Source organism: Meriones unguiculatus, chromosome 6, assembly GCF_030254825.1.
Source record: "Meriones unguiculatus strain TT.TT164.6M chromosome 6, Bangor_MerUng_6.1, whole genome shotgun sequence".
In the NCBI taxonomy this organism is placed as follows: Eukaryota; Metazoa; Chordata; class Mammalia; order Rodentia; family Muridae; genus Meriones; species Meriones unguiculatus.
In genome coordinates this window covers 41,844,289-41,866,624 of record NC_083354.1, presented here as the reverse complement: position 1 = coordinate 41,866,624, position 22,336 = coordinate 41,844,289, and the positions used below count along the sequence as shown (strand labels likewise).

The 22,336-nt window shown below is 43.6% G+C and overlaps 1 protein-coding gene across 18 annotated transcripts in view; it reads left to right on the top strand.

Moving 5' to 3' along the window:
• LOC110565770 (microtubule-associated protein 4) overlaps positions 1-22,336 on the top strand; it is a 136,331-nt gene that overhangs the window by 109,032 nt on the left and 4,963 nt on the right. For 6 of the 18 annotated variants that reach the window (XM_021663555.2, XM_021663531.2, XM_060385219.1 and 3 more), the window contains 8 exons: positions 7,779-7,885; positions 8,960-9,181; positions 11,958-12,141; positions 12,696-12,755; positions 12,846-13,138; positions 15,110-15,223; positions 16,744-16,836; positions 20,641-20,722. In XM_021663555.2, coding sequence (XP_021519230.2) covers positions 7,779-7,885; positions 8,960-9,181; positions 11,958-12,141; positions 12,696-12,755; positions 12,846-13,138; positions 15,110-15,223; positions 16,744-16,836; positions 20,641-20,722 — 1,155 coding nt within the window. The remainder of the gene's footprint in view (positions 1-7,778; positions 7,886-8,959; positions 9,182-11,957; positions 12,142-12,695; positions 12,756-12,845; positions 13,139-15,109; positions 15,224-16,743; positions 16,837-20,640; positions 20,723-22,336) is intronic. The other 12 variants (XM_021663564.2, XM_060385223.1, XM_060385214.1 and 9 more) reach the window with 9 other exon arrangements.

Sequence of the window (22,336 nt, the reverse complement as noted above, 5' to 3'; positions counted from 1 at the left end):
TCTTTGTCAGGCTTGCACAGCAAGCACGTTTACCTGAGCAGCCATCTTGGAACACCATCAGATTTTTTGTTTTTATTTTAAATGGACTAGGCAAAAAAGCTTTTGTTTCCACTGTAGTCTCATGATTCAAGCTTATGAAAGAATCCAGGTGCCCTGGGCCTTTGCAAACTTCTAGCAGTAGCAGGACTTAGAAAGGCCTTATGGATAGGATTCTCTCATCATTCTGTTTATCTCCAGAAGCCTGTGATGGTCAAGGAGAGTTAGTGCCATGCATCCTCTAGGCAGTAGTGAGTGAAGACTTGATTTTTTTTTTTTTTAAACTTTTGATTGTTGCTTTCTTCCTCCTCCTCTCCCTCCCTTTATTTCCCTTTTTTTGGTAGGGGCGAGACACTAGGAATGAAATCTCAGGCTCATACATACACCGAGGGCTTGGTAAACTGCCACAACTCTGACTGACTCATTGTGTGACGCAGGACTGTGATTCTTTTCTTCCAGGCCTGGCTGGATAGTGACTTGTGAGGGTTTTGTTGTTTGAGAACAGGTTCATTCTAGTTCACACTAAGAGAGGAAAAGCATTCTCAACTGACTGACAGATCCACTGACTCATTCACCTATACATTTCTGAATCCCAACACTAAGCCATAGAGAGGGATTAACATGCCTCCCATTGGTTAGTCACTCTCTGGGTGCCAGAAACTGTCATCCTTAAGCAACTTAACCACCTAGTCAAGGGCTTGGTTGGGAGTGGCTGAAAGGTGTTTTTTTTGTTTTTGTTTTTTGTTTTTTTGAGGGAGATCCTTTGATCCTTTCTTGTTTGTTTTTTGGTTTTTCGAGACAGTTTCTCTGTATAGCCTTGGCTGTCCTGGACTCACTTTGTAGGATCACAGCAATCCACCTGCCCCTGCCTTCTCAAGTGCTGGGATTACAGGCATGTGCCACTGAACCCAGCTAAGCCTGGTATTTAAAAACAGGCTTGCTGACAGTTCAAAGGTAAAGACCTCCAGGTAAAAGAACTCATGTAAACAAAGGCTTGAAGCCAGTACTGGGAGATACATGCCTCTCATCTCAGCACTTGAGAGGCTGAAGCAGGAGGAGTTCTATGAGTTTGATGTCAGTCTGGGTTGCAGAGTGAGAGCCTGGCAAAGAAAGAAGCACTTGTGCCAGGCAGTGATGGTATATATGCCTCTGACCCCAGCACTTGAGGCCGCGGTAGGAGAATCTCTGAATTGGGAGTTCCAGAACACAGAGAAACCCTGTCTCAAAAACACCAGAAAGAAAAGAAAGAAGGATGCAGTGGAAAGGAGATAGCAGTTCAAAACCAAGATGGCTTTATTCATTCTAAGGAGTATTTATATACAGGTCATAAAAGAATCTCATGGAAGCTAAGTCAGTGATGCGTCCAGGCTGTAGCTAATGTGTGTCTCTAGGGGTTCTTTGCTGCTCTCTGTCCATATGTTTCTTCCCCTTGTGGGAATTATTTTGTTGTCATCTAGAAAAAAGAAATCATAATAGGTAAAATGCCTTTAAATGGATATCCATTCTTAACTAAGCTTCAAATGCTGTACTAAGAAATTTCTTGGCTGCTTACTACTATGTTTCCTGCCAAATGACATAGCCCAAGGTCTATATGGGGAAGACCCTTGTTCCTAGTAGGTAGGATAAAGTGGAAGAGGTAAAAGAGCTGTAATTTCCAGCCTGATGATGTAGGCTAAGACTGGGGTGGCAAGGCCAGCTGGGGTTATAGAAGGTTAAAGCCAGCTTGGGCAGCTTAATGATAAAAGCAAAAATAAGAAAAAGTACAAAGTGTAAGAGGCTTTATCTAATAACATGTACTAGAAAAGCCTCCAATATACAGCTGTGAGAGGAGACAGGTACTATGTAAATTAGTCCAGAAAGGACCAAAGTCTTTGTGGTTTTCCCCAGCTTGATAGCCCACTTCCACTCTCAGGAATGGCTTTTTTTTTTTTTTTTAAATTACCCTTAATAAACTGCCTTTATTTCTAGCCCTTAAAAAAAAAGGAAAAAGGGCAGAGGATGTGTCTAGTGGCATAGAGCTTGTCTAGCATGTATGAGATCCTGGGTTCAATCTCCAGGACTTCAAAAGGAAAACAAACCAAAAAGCTATAGTTATAGACTGACTGTGGTGGGCATGTGGTAGTGCTTGCATTTAGGCCGGTGCAAGGTCAGGGTCATCCTACATATTAAGTCCAGGCTATATGGAGAGACCTTGTCTCTCAAAAATAAATAGAAGGCAAAACAAAAGAATCAAAGCAAAATAGAAGCATGTTTTTGGTAAATAGGCTTAATTTTTGTCTATTTTATTGTGGTTTCTTATATCTCTTTCTCCCTTCTCCACCCCACTCCTACCTTCCAGCACCAGGTAGGAGAGAAAGAAGGTTAGTGGGGAGAGGGACACAGTTCTCTTTAGCTACTTCCTGCTGGTTAGAGTTGTTGGGTTCCTTGGGGCAAGTACAGTCTTTGTTTCAGGATATCTCCAAATTCTTCTTATCTTCCTCCTCCTTCGGAGCCACCCCCCTTCCACCTCTGGCATTTATACCCTTTTAGAGTCCCCAGAATTTAAACTGTCTGCATTTGGTAAAAGATCATGCCCCTCTCAGAGCCCACAGGAGACAAATTGTCTGCTGCTTTGGACAATCTAAAGTAACCCCATATCCTGCCCCTGGGATTAAAACAAAAGCATGTTTCCATAACATAATGAGTTTTTAAAGACACCAAAACCTCCACTTCACTGGTGTGTGTGGGGGTGGATTGCCGGGGATTTGAGTGTATTTTTCTGAGCAGATAGTACCAATACTGAAAGGCTCATCGGAACAGCTTATGAAGGGGTTACTATAATGAATTTTTTTAGACGTTCTGTTTTATTTATTTATTTACTTGCTGATCATTTATTTATTTTGAAACTGGCAACATTTGGCTCATAGTATCCAGAAGTGGGTGTACGGTGGCAGTTAATGCTTATGTGAACAGATGCAGATGCTGTGTGTGCTTACAAGCGGTAAGACTTCGTTGAGTGTCTGTGTTGTTTACTGAAATGGCTGTGCTGGTGAAAATATTTACTGTGAGTTAAAGCTAATGGTAACAAATCTCATTTGGTGTGACCTTTCTTTAGCTTCTACAGAACAGAAATATTGCTAAACTGATACAGTTGTGGGTTTTTTTTTTTTGTGATACTTAAAACTAAAACTTTTTTTAAAACTGAAAACTTGCATATAGCTCAAACACAGATATATACAACAGCATACATACACATAGAAAATATTCTACACAAGAAAACATATCACGATAAGGTTATATTGAGTCATCTTTTCCTGTTCCTCCTTTATAAACACAACTATATTCCAGGCATAGCTTCTTATAACAGAAGGTTTGTAAAGGAACCTGAAAAGTTTTGAATTTTAGAAACTATAGAACCTATGGGAGCAGTAGGCTCCCAGTGATTTTTTTTTTCTCTGTACCTCTAGGGAGGCTTACAACCTAGAATTCCAGCAAGTAGACAATGATGATAATAATAATATGAAAAGACAGTTGAGGTAAAGCCTAATTACCTTGGTTTCATTCCATCAGGATGAGGGCAGAGCACAAATGCCTATAAATTGTCATGTGATCTCCACATGAACACCTTGGTACCCCCTGCCACAAATGGAATATTTTTTTAAGGATAGCAGAAGCAACTGTTGACCTGATCCACCCACAATGGCAGCAGTTTGGGGGGGGGCATTCCTTGCCATCACCAAGTAAGCATTGTGGACATATGTAAACTGTTTGACAGTCCTCTACCCAGAGGTGTGGGGGCCTACATAGCTTTCTTTCTAACTCCTGCTTAGCAGCAGGTCAAAACCAAATAGAAAGAGTGCTCACCCACACAGTCAAGAGACGCTCTCTCCTTAATCACTTAATTCCTCCCTGTGATACCCAATGACCCAGGGAATTGCTTTCAATTTTTTCAAGCAGTACCAACATAGATTGGAAGACCCAGCAAGGCCAGAAAGACACAGCAGGTCAGAAATTACTGCTAGGGCTGTATATGCTACATTTCACTTGAACTACAGCCAAAATACGTACTAAATATAATGGTGATTGCTTGCTGCAGAACAATATTAGAATTCTAAAGCAGGCATCAAGAAAACTGTTTTAACAAACAGTTACAAAGGAAAGGAAAATGAGGGCCCAATGAAATATCTTAGTAGATAAAGGTACTTGCTGACAACCTGAGCTCAGTTCCTGGCACCCCACATGGTGGGGAGAACCAAGGTCCCGGTCACCCTCTGACCTCCGCAGGCACATAGCGGCACACGCGAGCCTGTGCACCTGCACTCCCCATACGCACCAAAAATAAGTCACCAGCTCTTTTTAACAACCACCACATCTGTCTGTCTGTCTATCTAGGATTTATTATTTCTTTGAGGTTGAACATTTGAGCAAGAGTGTGCCTCGCCATGGATTTGGTAATCAGAGGACAACTTGAAGGACTCCATTCTCTCCAGCATGTGGTTCCTGGGGATTGTATTCAGGCTGTCAGGCTTAAGGGCATGTGATTTTGTCTGTTAGACCATCTTGTTGGCCCCTAAATGTTTTTAAATAAAAAGAAAGAAGGAAAAAGAAATGAAAACTTAGAAAATCTCAAGGATAAAATGTTATTTTTAAAAATGACCAAATGTTAATTGTAGATATTAGAAAACAAAACCAAGAAATAAAAAAATGAGGCCATAAAGCTGGGCGTAGTGGTGCATGCCTGTAATTCCAGGCAGAGGTAGGTGGATCCTTGTGAGTTTGAGACCAGCCTGGTCTACAAAGTGAGTCCAGATCAGCCAGGGCTCCTCAGAAAAACTCCAAATAAATAATAATGGCAATACATATTTGTCATCCCCGGAGTCATCTCAGGGAGGTAACCTGGGCTACGCAGTTGAAACCTTTTCTCATTTAAAAACAAAAACAACCTAAAACAATAGAAATGGGGTAGAACCAGTGACTCAGAGATGTGGATATAGCTCAGGGGTAGAGAACTTGTCCTGGGTCCTGTTCTTTCATAGATTAGTGAATTTGGCATGCAGTGCCTGTGGATGCCTTAGAAATTACTTAGTTCAATTATTTGAATAATAGCAAAAACTTGAATGATTTTCAGGACAAAGTACAATAATGAAAGACCTATGCATTGCTACTATGTTGAGAGTCACTAGAGGAGAAAGAGGATGAAAGACTCAGTGGCTGTTGAAAGAAATTAATCAAGTGTACCAAATTTGGCCAAGACAGTAGCATAAAGATTGAAGAATGAAGAAAGTAGCCAATAGTTGTGGCACATGCCTTTACTCCCAGCACTCAGCAGGCAGTCAGAGGTAGATGGAACTCTGAGTTCAAGGCCAGCGAGGCCTACACAGAGAAACCCAGTCTTGAAAAAAAAAAAAACAAAAAAACAACAATCCTCCAAAATAAAAAATAAAAACAGATTTAAGGAAGTGAACAAATTCTAAATGTGAAAAACTAAACTTTTTTCAAGTTAGCTTGAACTTTTACAAGAAAAAAAGATAATCTTGAAAGCAGCAGAGAGGGGCTGTGCATTCTCTCTGAGAGGATGAATGGCTGTCTTTCTGACATTGCAGTTACAGGTGTTTTCTCAGGGCTGTGAACAAGAAATAAATCTAAGACGGCTTTTATGCCTGTGTTTGTATGTATGCGGGTGTACAGAACACATTGTGTGGAGGCCTGAGAACAGCCTTAGGTCTCATCCTCAGGAACACCCTCTCCCTCTTTTGAGACAGAGTCTCTCCCTGCTCTGAAGCTTACCATTTACCAGACTGCCTGGCCGGTCTCTACTTCCCACACAGGTCCCGTGTGCTTGCTTTACCTACTGAGCTATCTCCAGCCCTTAGGACCTTTAATTTTAAAGTTGGGGTTAGGGGCTCAGAATATAGCTCAGCACAGTGTGTTTGCCTAGAATGTGTAAGTCATGAGTTCCACTGCAGAAAATCAAAGCGAGGATCTTAAGTGGAAGTAAAAGTTTAGATTATTCTAAATAATTAAACTTGAATGCCAGCACTTACAGCAACTTTCAAGAAGTTGTACAAAGCAATGAATTTCAAAAGGTTAATTAAGAAATTCTAAAAGATAATCAAATAGTTCGTAGAACAGCAAAATTTTCTTTCTTCTTTCTTTCTTTCTTTCTTTCTTTCTTTCTTTCTTTCTTTCTTTTCTTTCATTCTCTTGACATTTATTTATTTTTATCTCTCGGTTGTTTATACCTGCATGTCTATGTATCAGTGCATGCGGTGCCTGTGGATACCTTAGAACTGGATCTATGTGCTGCAGCATGGGTGCTGGAAATCAAAACTAGGTCCTCTGGAAAAGAAGTCAGTGCTCTTAACCTTTGAGATGTCTCTAGCCCTTATTGTTCAGGTTTTGAGACAGGATCTCATATAGCCCAGGCTGGCTTTAAACTCGCTCACTATGTAGCTAAAGCTGGCTTTGAACTCTGCCTGCTTCTACATCCCCCAGGACTGGAATTATAGGCCTGTGCTACTGTCCTGGCTTACCCTTTCATAGTCTCAAAAGACATTAGCATTTCTGTGACCTATTTGCATATTATTTTGAGCTTTTTTGTGGATTGTTGACTTGAGTCACTGATACCTGGGTCTGGGTGTGGTGGCACAGGCCTGTAATCACAACATTTAGGAAAGGAGGGAAGAGGATGAGGAGTTCAAGACCAGTTGATCTGTTATGGCAGAGCCAGTCTTCAAAAAAGAAAAAGAGGCCATAGGGATGTAGCTTAGTTGGTAGTATGTTCACCCAGCATCCCCAAAGCCTAAGTTTGTTCTGCATAAACTTGGCGCAGCCGTACAATTCTGTAATCCCAGCACTCGGGAGGTGGATACAGGGGAATTGGAAGTCATCCCCATATATGTAGTGATTTCCAGGCCAACCTTGGCTACATGAGATTCTGTCTTAAACAAAAAACAGTAATAAAAGAGTTACTGATTTGTAGAAGTTATTTATATAATCTCTTTGTATTTGAGATGTGGCTCAAATATTTTGTTTGGTGGTTGCATTTTGGGTTTTACGAGTCTGTTACACTTTTTGTGGTTTATGGATTTTGGGCCAGTCAGAAAACCTTCGCACTAGGACCGGACATTTCATAGCATCACAGTGCTTCTAGACATATCTCCTTGACTTCTGAAGCATCTCCTGTATCGAGAGCAGCTTTGCTAGCTTAGGCTGATGTCCATGGGTCTCAGCCTTGTTGGAAATCTAGGTCACTGTTTGAATTGGAGCAGCTTAATCTCACATCCTCTGTAAAGTGGTTCTTTACAGGGAAAGGAAGTAAGGGAGGTTATTGAACCATCTGGCTCTTGCCCCATCTCTCAGCAACCTTTATTCCAAGGGATAGACTATGGCAGAAGAGGTTTTTATCCCCTTTGTTTTCAGGCAGTTGGTGTTTGGGTGACAGAAGCTCTTTGTTGGTATCGAGGGGATGGGACCATTAAGGGCTGTTTTTATGTGGGTTTTTTTGGTTTTTGTTTTGTTTTTTTTTTCCCCACTGATCATCAGGGCAAATCCTCCTTTGCTTCAGCACAGGGATAAGTGCTCAGAGCTCCTAGAACTGTTTGAGCCTAGGGAGAACGAAAGCCATCCATCTTAGCATTAGCCCGTTGCAGTGTTTCAGAATGGGGCACCAGTCATGGATCTCGCAACAGAGCCTTCTGTGTTTAAAATGGTTGTAAAACACATTTGCTTAGGATAATTCTTGTTGACTCTCTATGGTTTAGGAATAGCCAGGCAAGAAGAAGGAAAGGCTGCTGTGGGTGTAACCGGAAATGATATCACTACCCCACCAAACAAGGAGCTACCGCCAAGCCCAGAAAAGAAAGCAAAGGTAGGTACAAGAGTGAATGGTGGTCATATTTTACTGTAATTTAAAAAAACTCCTGCTGTTATTGCTTGAATCGTGAATACAGTGTCTTTTTTTCTGAGCTGTCTTGGCTTTCTTTAAATTCAGATGTTCTTCGAAACTTTATTCTAACTTTCTCATATAGCCTATCCCAAATACTAAAATCTTCTGTTTTGCAGTTTTATAGTATATCTGTGTAAAATGTTCAATAGATATTTGTTTTCTATGTTGGAGATTAAATGTAGGACCTTGTACTTCCTCGACAACCGCTCTACCACTAGGCTTATGGCTTTTTCAGGCAGGGTCTTAATATGTCTACCATAGGCAATTTATAAATGACTTACTAACAATAAAAGGTAATTGTAGACTTATTCTGAAATCTGTTCATGAAGGGAATGAAGGCTTTCAAACAAATCATACCTTCAGAATCTTCCTCTTGTACTTGGTAAACACATAGGTGCCCATTTTACGGTATAGTTTTGCTGTCTTGTCAAATAGGTAAGAAAGTAGGGTGCGGTGCCTATACTGTAATCTCAGCAGCTTGGGAGCCCGAGGCTAGAGGATCGTAAGTTGTGTGCCAGCCTGCGTAGCATAGCAAGATCATATATACTTTTTAAAAACTCTAATAATGATTTAATCACTTGCTGATGGCTTTATTTTTAGAATTCTAACAACCACCAAAAGTTAATTAATGACAAAGCTATTACTGAAATTGTTTAGGAACCAAACTACTGGAAGAATGTGTGGCACTGTGATTAGGAAGCATTTTTGCAGACCTGGAGATGGAGATGAGGAGTAGAATATGTGCTTAGCATGTCTAAGACCTTGGGTCCAACTAAGACTAAAAAAATTATAGTTTCTTAAACTTCATCTTGCTGTCTATCACTTTACTATTTTTTGAGCTCAGAAGAAAGGAATGCTAATTTTCAGTTGCATTAATCCTCATGCTTATAATTTTACTTTGAATTGTGCAATTTATACTTTTTTATTTGTTTTTATTCTTGTCTGTGTGTTTGATGTTCTTTAAAAATTAAAAATTAAACAACCATCATCCTAAAGCCTTTGGCCACCACTCAGCCTGCAAAGACGTCAACATCGAAAGCCAAAACACAGCCCCCTTCTCTCCCTAAGCAGCCAGCTCCCACCACCTCTGGTGGGTTGAGTAAAAAACCCATGAGCCTCGCTTCAGGCTCAGTGCCAGCTGCCCCACTCAAACGCCCTGCTGCTGCCACTGCTACTGCCAGGCCTTCCACCCTACCTGCAAGAGACGTGAAACCAAAGGTAAGTAGCCATCCATATACTGTGCCAGGAAAAGATTCCTTCTCTGAGTTTCAGGTCCATAGCCAGGCACTCGCTGCAGTGATGAGCTGGTGGAATTGGGAAAGGGTAGGGGAAGGCCTGCGGGTGCTCTGAAAGCCAGTGTGGCTGCCCGTTGTTGCGATCGTAACATTTGAAAACCTTTTATTCTTTTTACCTTTATCTGCGCTGACCAAAGCCATATTGCATCTGCTTCTGTTCTTCCTTTTTCTTAACTGTTCCTTACTCTTCACCTGTTTATGTACCTAATCAGTTTCCCGCGATCTACATACTAATCATATACTGTTTGGGGTAGGCCATACTTCTTACTTCCAATTCAGTTATTTGTCCTTTTGTTTTAATCGTCCTGCAGAATTACATTTTTCCCATACCCTAGCAACATACTGACTCTTCTAGCTGAACTTAGCAGGTCCAGGATCATGTGACAGCTTACGTTGCTTTCAGCTTTAGGCCACTTCTCACTGGGCTCCTTGAGATGTTCATCTTTCTAGTTCACTTTTAATGCTGCACTTGTTTTCAGGACTGCTCCTAGAGGAAGGGAGGGTGCAAGCGGTGGCTGCCTTCCGTAAGCTCTTATTTGAGAGGGGCCTTTAACTTAACCTATTGGTATCTTTAAGTTCAGGTGGGAAATGGTTCCCATGTGATACTGTTGTTCTTTAATCTTGTAAAGTAAACCTAGGGGTTGTCATCTTAAACGGAAACTCTGGCTAAGTGGGCATATATTTGATGAATCACTGCATGCAGGAAGCTGAGGCAGGAGGGTTATGAGCTGCAGGCTAATTTGAGCTACATAGCGTGAAGGAGTGACCAGTATTCTTGTAAATGTCCCTGTTGCTTTTCCTTCAGATAAAGACAAATGAAAATATTTTAAGAGAGTGGTTCACTGAAGTCTCATTAGGCTACTTTTGCCCTTAAAGTGGTAGATTTATAGAAGCAAATAGAGTTAGGATACATGTTCAGAAAAGGAAGTGGGAGCTAACAGATTAACAGTGGCTAAAGGGCAGTCTGTCCCAGCAAATTCCTGATGTCTGAAAGATGTCACCCTCTTTAGTGATTTCTATCACAAGTCATTTTTATTATTTTATTATTATTGCATCTTAATAGCAAGATTGTAAGACTCTGCTAGATTGCTCTGAATCACAGTCATAGTTTGGTTTGATCCTCAAAGTGTTTTGTTTTGCTTTGTGACAAGGTCTCACTGTGTAGCTCTGGCAAGCCTAGAACACATTCTGTAGACAAGACTCTCCTCAAACTTAATAGAAATCTGCCTGCCTCTGCCTCCTGACTACTAGGATTAAAATTATGTGTCACCATGCTCTGCTTGGGCCTCATTTTGAACTCAGGAGTTAAGAGTACTTGCTATTCTTCCAGAGGGCCCACATTTGGTTTATAGCCTCCACACTAGGTTTCTGCAGTCACCTGCGCGTGCATAATAGACACATGCACGCATAAATAAAGGCCTGGAGAGATAGCCTAGCGATTAAGAGCACTGGTTGCTCTTCAAGAGGACCTGAGTTCAGTTCCCAGCACCCACATGACAGCTCAAACTGCCTGTAACTCCCTTTCTAGGAGAGTCAACACCCTCATTCAGGCATACTGTATGCAGAGGAGCAATACACATAAAAATAAATCTACATGTATGTGTACACACACAGATAATAAAACCAGGGCAAACTGAAAAGAGTGCAGATGCCTCATTCTGAACTTGAGAATCCTCGTATGCAGTAAGACTTGATTTTGTAGGATATGGTCAGAGACCAACCCAAAATTCTTTTCTGTTGTTGTAGTTTTGTTTTTTCAGACATGGTTTCTTTTTGTAGTCCTGGCTGTTTTAGAACTCACTCTGTAGACCAGGCTGTTTGTTTATTTGATTCTCCCCCCCCGACTCTAAATTTCTAACATTACCTTAACTGACCCTCATTTGAACAGTATTCCATGCCTGATGATGGTCAGGCCTGCCGCTTCTTGTCACATCTCTGCTGTCTGTCTTCCCATCCTGTAAGTCCCTAATCCTATATCGTAAAAGCTGGGCTATAGCAATGCTGTGTTCTGATCTTCTTTATTCAGATAAAAAAATAAATTTTGTGGGGGCCAGTGTTCCAAGAAGACACTTGGGTTTAGGCTCTGACTCTCATTTGACTAATAGCCTCTCATCTTCAGGAGTTCTGTCGTGTCCCACAGCTCTGGTTAAATGTTACCCAAAAGAATGGCTAAATTAGGTGAACATAACTTGGCTTCTGGCCATATGTTTATTAAATCTTAACGAGTGAAATATTTGCAGTGGATCACAAGTACAAATAGGTTGTGGTGTGATGCACCCTTTAGGGTTATCATTTCCTCTGGATTGATGGAGATTGATTCCTTTCCAAACTTCAAAGCACAGGGCTCCTTATACCTGGCCACTTGCACTGGAGGACTTTGTTATTTTGTTTTGGAATGTTTTGTTTGGTTTTGTTTGTGGTCTCGTGCTGTGCCCAAGTCTGTTCAGAACTCACCATGTGGCTAATGTTTGCCTCATCTCATAACAGTCAATCCTTTTACCTCAGCTTTCCAAGTGCGCTGCCGACACTACCAGCAGCTAACAGCTTTCCCAAGTTATCTGGAAGCTTGATCTTAGAACCATATGCCTTCCTGTTAGTCACTGCAGAGTCCGTAGTGTCTCCTAGTTTGGGGTCATGCTTATAAAACCCTCTGGGGCCATCACTGACTACAGCTCTTACTCCCACTTTTCCATTTCCAGCCAATTACAGAGGCTAAGATTCCTGAAAAGCGGACATCGCCATCCAAGCTTGCATCTGCCCCAGCCCTCAGGCCTGGACCCAAAACCACCCCAACTGCCTCAAAAGCCACTTCTCCCTCAGCTCTTGTTTCCACTGGGCCAAGCAGCAGAAGTCCTGCCACACCCCAGCCTAAGAGGCCTAGCAGTGAGTATGACGAAGTCTTCTTCCCTTCTGAGCCAGTGGGGAGCTTCTGCTTGTAACTGCTGACAGTGTAGTGACTTCTTCATACAGCAACCCTCAGTGTTGGGCCTTAACAAGTCCTCATCTCTAAGTGAGCTTAGCAGCTGTATGTATTCAGAAAAGTCTTGAGCAAAGGTGACTTGTGAATTCTCAGATGATTTAGTTACTCCTTAGTGACTCCACAGATGCCAGCACTTTGTGTTTGTGTGACCAGCTCCATGGTAAAATACTTGGAATGTGTGCGAGGCCTAGGTTCACTCTCCATTGTGCAAAAAAAGAAACAGGCAATTTAATAGGCATATTCAATAAGCTACTTCTATGGCCATGCATAAGTCATCCCTGGGACTGATGGTGCCGGCCTTGTGTGCTGTGCGCACAGTCTTCGTGTGGCTGTTTAATCTTGTACTGTGTCCCAGAAATAAGCACTGTCACCAGCTCAACATGGATGTTCTGTAACGGTCAGATGAGCGATGAATCTCAGCTGATCTCTTGTTAAATATACTAATTTGTTTGTGCAGCTACTAAAACTGAGGGGAAACCTGCTGATGTCAAAAGGATGACTGCTAAGTCTGCACCAGGTAATCCATAATACACCTAACTTGAAGCCGAATGCGCCTTCCCCAGCTCTACCCCTTCATGAACTCCTGCTACTTGTCATTTTTTTGCAGCTGACCTGAGTCGCTCAAAGACCGCCTCTACCAGTTCTGTGAAGAGAAACTCCACTCCCACTGGGTCAGCACCCCCAGCAGGGATGGCTTCCACTCGAGCCAAGCCCACGCCTGCACCTTCCCGGCCTTCTGTGGCTCTTTCTGTGGACAAGAAGCCCACCTTGGCTAAACCTAGCTGCTCTGCTCCCAGGCTGAGCCGCCTGGCCACTACTGCTTCTGCCCCTGACCTGAAGAGCGTTCGCTCCAAGGTTGGCTCTACAGAAAACATCAAGCACCAGCCTGGAGGAGGCCGGGTAAGTCTAGGGCTTGGGGCTCTTAGCATGCTGCCTTCTGCTGCTTCCCTGCCACATTCAGTCACCAAAGGTGGTTCCTAGGACACTGTGTTTAGCACCAGGAAATTGTAATTTGGGCTCTTGGCATCACAATATCAGGGTGGCCTAGCATGAGTTCTATGTTTTCTCTTCCTATGAGGAGCTCCTGTTCAGTGTGTTAGGATTTAGGTTTATATTTCTCTTTGGGAAAGAAAGAGTAGAAAGAGTTTTGCTTATTATAAAAATTCTAGAAAGCTGGACACGTCGTTCCTGCCTTTAATGTGAGTACTGGGATGACAGAACAGCAGAATCACTGTGGCTAGGCACAGGGGTTAGGGAGCATGGAGAGAAAACTTGAGGAACTATAAGAGGCCTTGGACATGAACCCAATTATTGTTGGTTATTGTTGATTCTTATCAGACACACTTACTCCTTTGTCCCATGATGTCGGAGGTCTATGTCCAAATGAGAACTGGGTGCCCTCTGGTGTCCCAGAGGAGCTGTGCTACGAAATGAACCACATACTCTGGCTTTTCTAAACCACAGTGCTTCACAATTAAGAAGGTTGTGAGGCCAGGTTGGGTGGCACAGCTTTAATTCCAGCAGAGGGAGGCAGAGGCAGGGGGTTCTCTGAGTTCGAGTTTCTTGACTATGCAGAGAAACTCAGTCTTCTTTTCTTTTTTTTTTAGGGGGTGGGTGGGGGACAAAGATAACAACAAAAGAGTGTGCTAGGGCCAGCACTTACCACCAAACCTGACCACATGAATTTGATCTACAGAAACCTGAGATGGAAGGAGAAAATTGACTCCTACGAGTTCTCTTCTGACCTCCACATACGTGCTGTGGCACAAGCGTCCATGTGCATGCTTTCACATACACAGTAACTTTCCTACGACTCTTCCTTAGAATGGATCACAGATTTATGTATTAAGTGTTAGCAGCTATTACCCATGTCGTGGAAAATTGGTAGCAAAGTTCACCCGAGACTCCGCATCCCTGGAGTAGTTACAGCCTCCCTTCCATCCTCTGCCAGCACTTGAACTCTTCTCACAGTGTCCGGAGTAGGACACTTAAGTTGCCTTACCCCAAAACTCTTAACATTGAGTTGGGGACTGGAGTGATGACAGTAGTTAAGGATCCACACAGTGGCTCACAACCATTTGTATATAACTCCAGTACCAGGGAAGCCAGTGCCCTCTTGTGGTCCCAGTGAGCACCAGGCATGCACATGTTAATGTGTATGCAAAATATTCATACATAATAAAAAAAAAATTTAAAAGAAAAAAAAATTTTTAAGAAATTGAATAGGAATAAAAATGCAGCAGAATTATGGTTCAGGTGGAAGACATTGCTAACAGACTGGGATCATTCTGGAATAAGGGCCTCAGAGTTGCTTTTGGTAAACAGTGGTGGCTGTGGCACAACCCAGCCCAGTGTCTGGGCTGAGCCAAAAATGATCCTTGTCCCCATCTTTGCTCTTAAGTTTTTTATGCTACAAAAATGTGAGGTTTTAAATAACTTGGGCTAGTGATTGGGTTGTTGTCTATTGCAGTAACTGGCGAATGCCATGCTTACCCTCACTGGTGACTGAGCATGTGCTTGGACACAGAAAAGCATTAGAGCCAAGAGGGCACTGACATTTAAAGTGACAGTCTCATACCTGCTCACAAAGAACCCACCGATTTGATCTTCTCAGCCTTTGAACTCATTCTCCATAACTGCATGATCTCCTCTTTGTTTCAGCTTTGGCCTGTAGTTCCTCTTCCTTGTGCCTCTTGCTCAGGAATCTCCGGATCTAGCCTAGGAGTGTGTTGTCCTAGGGGAAAGGGGAACCTGCTTTTTTCTGCCTGGCATCCTGACTTTGCTTTTTTCTTTTCCCACCTTCTTCCTTCCTTGGCATCTGGCTCTCATCTTGGTTTGAAACTTGCCCCTCCCCCCTTTATCTCCATCCAGGCCAAAGTAGAGAAAAAAACAGAGGCAGCTGCCACAGCTGGAAAACCTGAACCTAATGCAGTCACTAAAGCAGCCGGCTCCATTGCGAGTACACAGAAACTGCCTGCTGGGAAAGTGAGTTTTGTTTAGGCTAACCTCTCTGAGGTAAAATGGGTCATCACTCTTTCTAGCCTGAGTCATTTTCCCTTCTATTCTACTTTGTTCCTGTTCTCACCTAGTTCCTACTTCTTCCTGTGTTCCTTCCTCTAGTTAATGACTCAGCCATTGGACAATTTTTTATATCGACCCTGAAAACTAGCCAAGTTGTGAGGTCATACCCCATTGGGGAATTGACAGTCACTTCCTTGACATTTGAAACTCATCTAAGATACATACAAATCCATCAAAGCCAGGTTCTTCCTCAGAAGTCAGGGCAGTGGCCGTACCCAGAACGCTGCTGCCCCTGTCTTCTGACCGTAAAGCTTCTGCTGGGTCTGGAGACAGATATACCTGTCTGGCTTGGCTAACAGTGATCCACTGTTAAAAACGTGAAAAAGTTAAGAGATGAAAAGAGCATGCTAATGTGTCCCTGTTCCTCAGGGTGGTTTCTGTGTTCTACAGGCAGCACAGCATGTTTCATTTCCAAAGATCCTCTTGTTCTGAGGGGAAGGAAGGAAGGAAGGGCCTTTCTTCTTGAGAGCTGAAGAACTCTGTGTGTTACTCAGCTCCAGGGCTAAGGGGTTGCAGCGCAGCCTGGCTGGGCCTTCCTTAATTGCACATCGCTGTAGGACCATTTCGGTTGTTCTTTTTGTGCGTGCATCTCATCAACACAGAATTATACTTCCAGAGGGTTCAAAGGATTATAAAACCAAACATGCTGGCTATAAACCTAGCAGTGCTATGGGTGAGGCAGGAGGACCAGGAGTATGCTTGGGGTACATAGCAAGTCCCAGGCTGGCCTTATCTACTTCAGACAAACAAACAAACAAACAAGCAAACAAAAATGAAGTCAGTCCTCATCTGTCAGTGTTTCCAAAACAGATGGCTGAGATGTCTGAGCTGCTAAGGCTATGGCCTGTGCTCTCCCTGGTGTCCGGTTCAGGATTCTGTGACCATTTGCCTTTTTCAATGAACAATGTGTCTTCCTTCCTGTTATCAGATCTGTGCTTTTAGCCAGCTGCCTAACAATTCTTAGAGCAGCCTTTGTTTCCGGGAGTAAGTCTGGTTGCAACAGTTCCAGGCCCCAGATGGGAACTGGCTCAGAGCATCCGTATCTATCCTTACTGAAAAATGCAAGAGCCTTGTGTCCAGCTTTCAGAGAAAGGTCTCACTCAACAAGAAGGTGGGGCCATATTTCTGTGGGCTTCAGGGTCCTGTTGCTGTGTGAGTCTTTAGAGACCCCAGGAGCAGTGAGGATAGCCTCATAGCACTGTGCAGCATGCTTTTGTCTCGTGTTGTTTGCTCATTCCCTTTCTTGCTCTCACATTCCTTTCCTGTGTTTTTCAACCCCTATTCTAATGAACAGAAGTTTAAGGACACTCTTTGTTGGCCATAGTGGTCACATTTGGACTCACTGCCTGCTCTGTGTCAGTTCTAACTAGCCCTCTCCCTCTGTGTTGGTTTTTTTCCCCCCTTTTTGTTTTCTAACATTCCAGGTCCAGATAGTCTCCAAAAAAGTGAGCTACAGCCATATTCAATCCAAGTGTGGTTCCAAGGACAATATTAAGCATGTCCCTGGAGGTGGCAATGTAAGTATAAGCTCTGGCCAGTTGGCTAATGAGGCATAGTCCCTGTGGGAAACCTGGGTGGGGGAAGGGGAGGGGGAAAGATGGGAAGAAGACACAAAGAACCTTCCCTAATGTGACAGGATCACGGTGGCCTGGGTTGGGCCCTTGCCAAGAAGCGGTCCTGACAAGTAAACGAAGCTGGAGGCCCATGTATATTTTTGTGGGTGTCCTGATGATTCCAAGACATAACTAGTGATACTGTGGTGGCCTCACCTCACTGCCATGTGTCAGAGGCTTTGTATTATTCTCTAGCGCCATTTGCTGGGGATGCACAGACTTGACTGTGCGCCTGGGCAAACCCCTGCCCTGAGACAGATACCCGTATCCTCCCAAGGCCTGTGCTTGAATCCTTTGTCATTGTAAAATTATTATTAACCAGAATTCATCCTACCACTCCTGCTTCTATCTGTATTCTCCCTTTGTGTTCTCTTTTCCTTCTACTTTCCTTCCTTCAGTCTTCTCCTTTTAATCCCTTTTGTCTGTTCCACCTAAACATCCTTGTTATCACATTGCTGTTCTGTGTTAGTTCTTTGTGTGTGTTGGGGGTGCTGGTGATTGATTACAGCTTACAGGGAGATTCTGGTTTGGGGGAAATGACACCAGAAGTCATCATTTAGAGGCTGTTTCCCACTGACAGGGCCTAGGCAGATTGGAGTCTTCAGAGTACTACCTTGGGCACATACTGGGCCACCTACATATGGCCCCTGCTCTCGACTCAACTCCCTTTCAAAAGACACTGGCCCATGTTGTTTTGTTTTTTTGTTTTGTTTTTTTTTTTCAATACACTTTGTTCTTCTTTGCCATCCTGAACACTCTGTACCACTGTTCTCTATGCTCAGACCATTCTGCCCCGGGTCTACAAACACCCTCTGCAGTTTTATTTTCAGGAATCCACCCAAGAATATTCCTTCCTACAGTTAAACCTCATAGTGTAACCAGGAAGCATGGTCTTCCTGGTTACAACTCACTATGGTTCTACTTCTGTTTTGTTTTGAGACAAGATTTCTCTATGTAGTCTTGACTGTTCTGGAACTTACTCTATAGACCGGACTGACCTGGAACTCAGAGATCTGCCTGCCTCTGCCTTCCTGGGTGCTGGGACTAAAGTGTGTGCCACGACACCCACCCCAACTTGAGATTTTATGGAAGTTTGGACTCTGTTTCACCCTTGTAAGGTGGAGAATAAGTGCTCAAATCTATGGGCTGCTCACAGCAGTATTGGTGCATGTAGGATGACACAGATCAGCTGTACCCTGTGAAATGCAGAGGTAGAGCAGAGTAGAGTGGCCTATGATTGGTTGTATACTGAGGTGTTCCTTCGAGAGACAGACAGGAGTTTAATGTGATGGCACACTCCTTTAATCCCAGCACTTGAGTTTGAGTCCAGCCTGGTCTACATACTGAGTGCCAGGACAGCCAGGACTACATAGAAAGACCCTGTCTCAAATAATAAATGAATAAAATCAACCAACCAGAAAAGATAAATGTGTGTTTTTGCTGGCTGTCAGGCTTCACTGTGGAGAGGAGCACCCAGTGAAGGAAGCACAGATCTTAAACCATAAAAGAAAGTAAACTACAGATACTTGCCAACCACCTGCCAAGCAGGGAGCCTGTTAAGCCAGTAGACTAAGAACACCTTGAAATTTAATACATGGGTACATCTGTTAGTATTGACTGTATAGGGTCTGTTTCCTTTAATCTTAAGGTCCTTTTGTACTCTACAAGTAACTCTCCTTGGCTTTAAGTTACTGTTTTTTGTTGGCTTTCATAGGGTGGGGGACTGAATAAACTGCATGTCTGCTGACTCCTGCCATAGGCATGTACAGAGTTCAGAAACAGCCTTGAGCCAGCTCCTGCACTTGTGTTTACTGTTATCTGCTTCATATCCCGGACAGATTGGGGAGCTCCTGGAGACTCTTGTCTCTTACTCCTTTCTTGCTGTGTGAGCTGTGATGATACAGGTGTTGTGTATGAATCTAGGTTTTTATGTGGCATCTAAAGATTTAAACTAGGTCCTCACATTGTATGGCAAGCACTTTTATCCATGGAGCTATCTTTCTAGTCCATAAACAGGAGTTAATTTTGCCTGTGTTTCATTAGTTTGTTTTTGTTTTTGTTTTTGTTTTTGTCTATAGTTTTCTCTGAATTGGTTAGGTTTGCACCTTGCCTGTGCAGCTCGGTGAGGCTCCTCTCCATCAGACAGCAGTGGTGACTGCTGTGTCCCTTGAGTTGGGCTGGAATACAATGTATTAATCAGAACTTTCCCTCATTAGCTTTTCTGTCTTTGAGGATTAGCTAGGAGATAAAGGGGGTAACGTCACATTTTGGAAGGAGCCCAGTCCCAGACTGACAGAGTAGCCTCTAGTTTTCCAAGGAGATCTCAGGGATGGAGAGTCACCTCTGCTTCAATATATACTAGTGGACTGATTCATGGAGCAGCCAGGGTTTTGGCTGGGGACGTGCACTTTCTGAGGTTCCCAGGACTAAGTGTATCATGAAACAGGATAGTTGTCTTAGACCACATGTTCAAGACCAGTTATGTGTGGCTTTCAAACAACAAAAAAGACAAAACATAAAGTCTTATGGCTTGGAATTCGTGGAGCTAGAGCTGCCTCTGCTTCATTGAGTGCTGGGATTAAAGGCATATGCCATGATAGCCTGCATGGTATACATGATCTTGTCAGCAGTTCAATCTGTTGATTATCTTCTGAACAGACATAGTATCTGTAAATGAAAGCCTATGGGAAGCCTGAAGAAAGCCAATTGTGTACGGTTAGAGCAGACTCCCAAGCACAGGCTTAGGGATGCACTGGACTGTGCCTGCAGCACTCCTCTTGGCTGCTTGAAAGGAGGTAGCTAGGGTTCATGGTGAAGTGTATATCTCCGTGGCTAAAAAGCACATCTAATTTCAGCATCTGGAGGCTAAGGCCCACATCAGCAAAGATGACCTTGTCTCAAAACAAAGCAAAGTATATGTTGCTAGCTGAGGATACTGCTGTTTTATTGCGTTTCTTGTTTGTAAAAAATGTACCAGGTGGGGCTGGCTCAGTGGTTATTCAGTTCTCAGTACCCACGTGCCCACTCACAACTGAATGTATCTGACTCCGCCAGCCTCCGTGGGCACCATATATGCAAGTGCTGCATATTTATCACGTGGGCAAAATATTCATACACTAACAATAAAATTACATTTTTAACATAAAATGTTCTAAGATTTAAATTGATAACTTTATTCTGCATTTAAAAGATAATTCTTTTGCAGTGATAGAAAATAGCCTAAGTGCTGAGTAGTAGCTGTGGTGTTGATGCTTGCAGCATAGTACAGGTCATTTTTGGTGGTCCTTTTGTGCATTCTGTTTTGCTGGGAGATGGGTTGTGGCATGAAGCCCATAGGAGTCTATAGCCTTACAGTTGGCTTGGGGACATGCTTAGAAAAGCTCTGGAAGGAAATTCAGTAAGTGTTAGCCTAGGGTTCTCTGGGCAAGGAGTTTGATAGGTAAGGTTTTGAGATGGAACCAGATGGGCATTTTAGGAGAGCCTTGATTTTGGTATTGTACCCTGAACAGCAGAGCAGTTCCAGAGGTGGGGTCAAAGGTAAAGAGAAGGCCATAGTAGATCATGGGCTCCTAAGTACTTTAAGAGGTGGCCTTGACCTTGAACAGACTGAGGAAGGGCATAACTAAGGGAGCTGGTGAAGGTGAGGTGGGCTCATCCATGACTCGTGCCTTCTCTCTGAGTATATTTGCTTTCTGTTCTTCTGCTTAGGTTCAGATTCAGAACAAGAAAGTGGACATGTCCAAGGTCTCCTCCAAGTGTGGGTCCAAAGCTAACATCAAGCACAAGCCTGGTGAGTGACTGCCTGTGCCCAAGACTCCCTCGGCAGGTAGACCTTCAAGGGTCATCTGGGTGGCCTTCCCGCTGGGAAGTTTGCATGACTTCAAAACGAGGAGCCAGTTCTGGAGAGGTAGCACAGCATTACAGTGAGTGCTACATGAAGACCCAGCTGTGGATCCCTGGAACCCACATGAATGTCACTGGGCATGGCAACCAACGTGTGCTTCCAGTGCTTGGGAGTGGAGACAGGGTGCCCAGAGCAAGCTGGCTAACTCCACAAGCCAAGGCGAGTTTGGCTTCAGTTGAGAGACTGCAAGGAAGTCTAACATTTAGCCTTAGGCATCCATAAACATGTGAAACCCCCCCCCAACATGTGCACATACATGCATTCATGTACTCCACACACACATGAAAAAGAAAGAATTACTTCTGAACTAACCTCCCACCCAGGGTGCCTGGTAGAAACAGCACAGCTTTCCATTCCTGCCAGAGATAGCAGCTGGGTGCTGCTTTCTATTGAAGGAGGAACAGTTTGTTAAGGCCATTTTCACAGCTGTCCCTTGGTGATATTTACATCCTGTCCCTGGCAATACTGTATGCGATGTGCCTGGCACTGTTGACCTGGGCTAGCCTCCCGCTTTAGCATTCTGGGAGCTGGTGCTGACGGAGTGGTGGTTCAGACTCATCAGATCCAGTAACAGATGAAGCCCCAAGCAGAGGTCCTGAATGCCAGTCTTGACAGGAGAAGGGAGGGCATTTGGAATGCCGTCTGACCCTGAGGACCTGGTAGCAGTGCCCATGGCATTTCCGTCTGGCAGCAGCATTGTTGACAGTGTCCTACAGAGGCTTCTGAGGAGAGCCTGGGGTCTTGCTATGGTTCAGGCCCTGGTTCCTGGTCCACAGATAAGAGGTTGTGAGGTCTTGCTCCAGAAGCTGGCACACAGCTGGCAGAGCTGATGTCTCATGAGATCAGCTACCCAGGCCAGCTGTGAAGGCACAGAAAATTCCCTTCTTCTCAGCGGACTCCAGTCAAGGTTGTTTTGCTTTCTTGCTTTTGGGGTGTGTGTGTGTGTGTGTGTGTGTGTGTGTGTATGGTTTTTTTTTTTTTTTTTTAATTTGTTTTGTTTTTTGGCAGTGTCTCACAGTGTAGCTCAGCTAACTTGGAATTCACTGTAGCCTAGGATGGTTTTGACCTTGTAGCGGTCCTCCTACTCACCCTTCCAATTATTGGGATTGTGAAACCCAGTTTAGAGTGTATTCTTTCGTGAGGGACCAAACACTACTATCCTTAACTAATTGTTATCCTACTGCCCTTTTATCTGGAAAAGCCATGTATGTGAAATGGCTCTTGCCTAATGGCACTGAGCGAAAGGATTGCTTTTGCCAGAGCCAGCTCTATAGTGGGGAAGAAACCTTTGAATTTGTCAGCTATCTGTTGGCGTGGTTTTATCTACTTCATTTGGGTTCTTATGCCTCTACCTCCCTTCTAAACCCCCACCACTAAACAGGAAAGAAAGAAGGTTAGAGGGGAAAGGGGATGTAGACCTCTTTAGACTTAGTTCCTTGGGGCAAGTCCAATTTTCCTAGTCAGGGTATTCAGCAGTCCAGCAAACAGCAAATGCAGCAG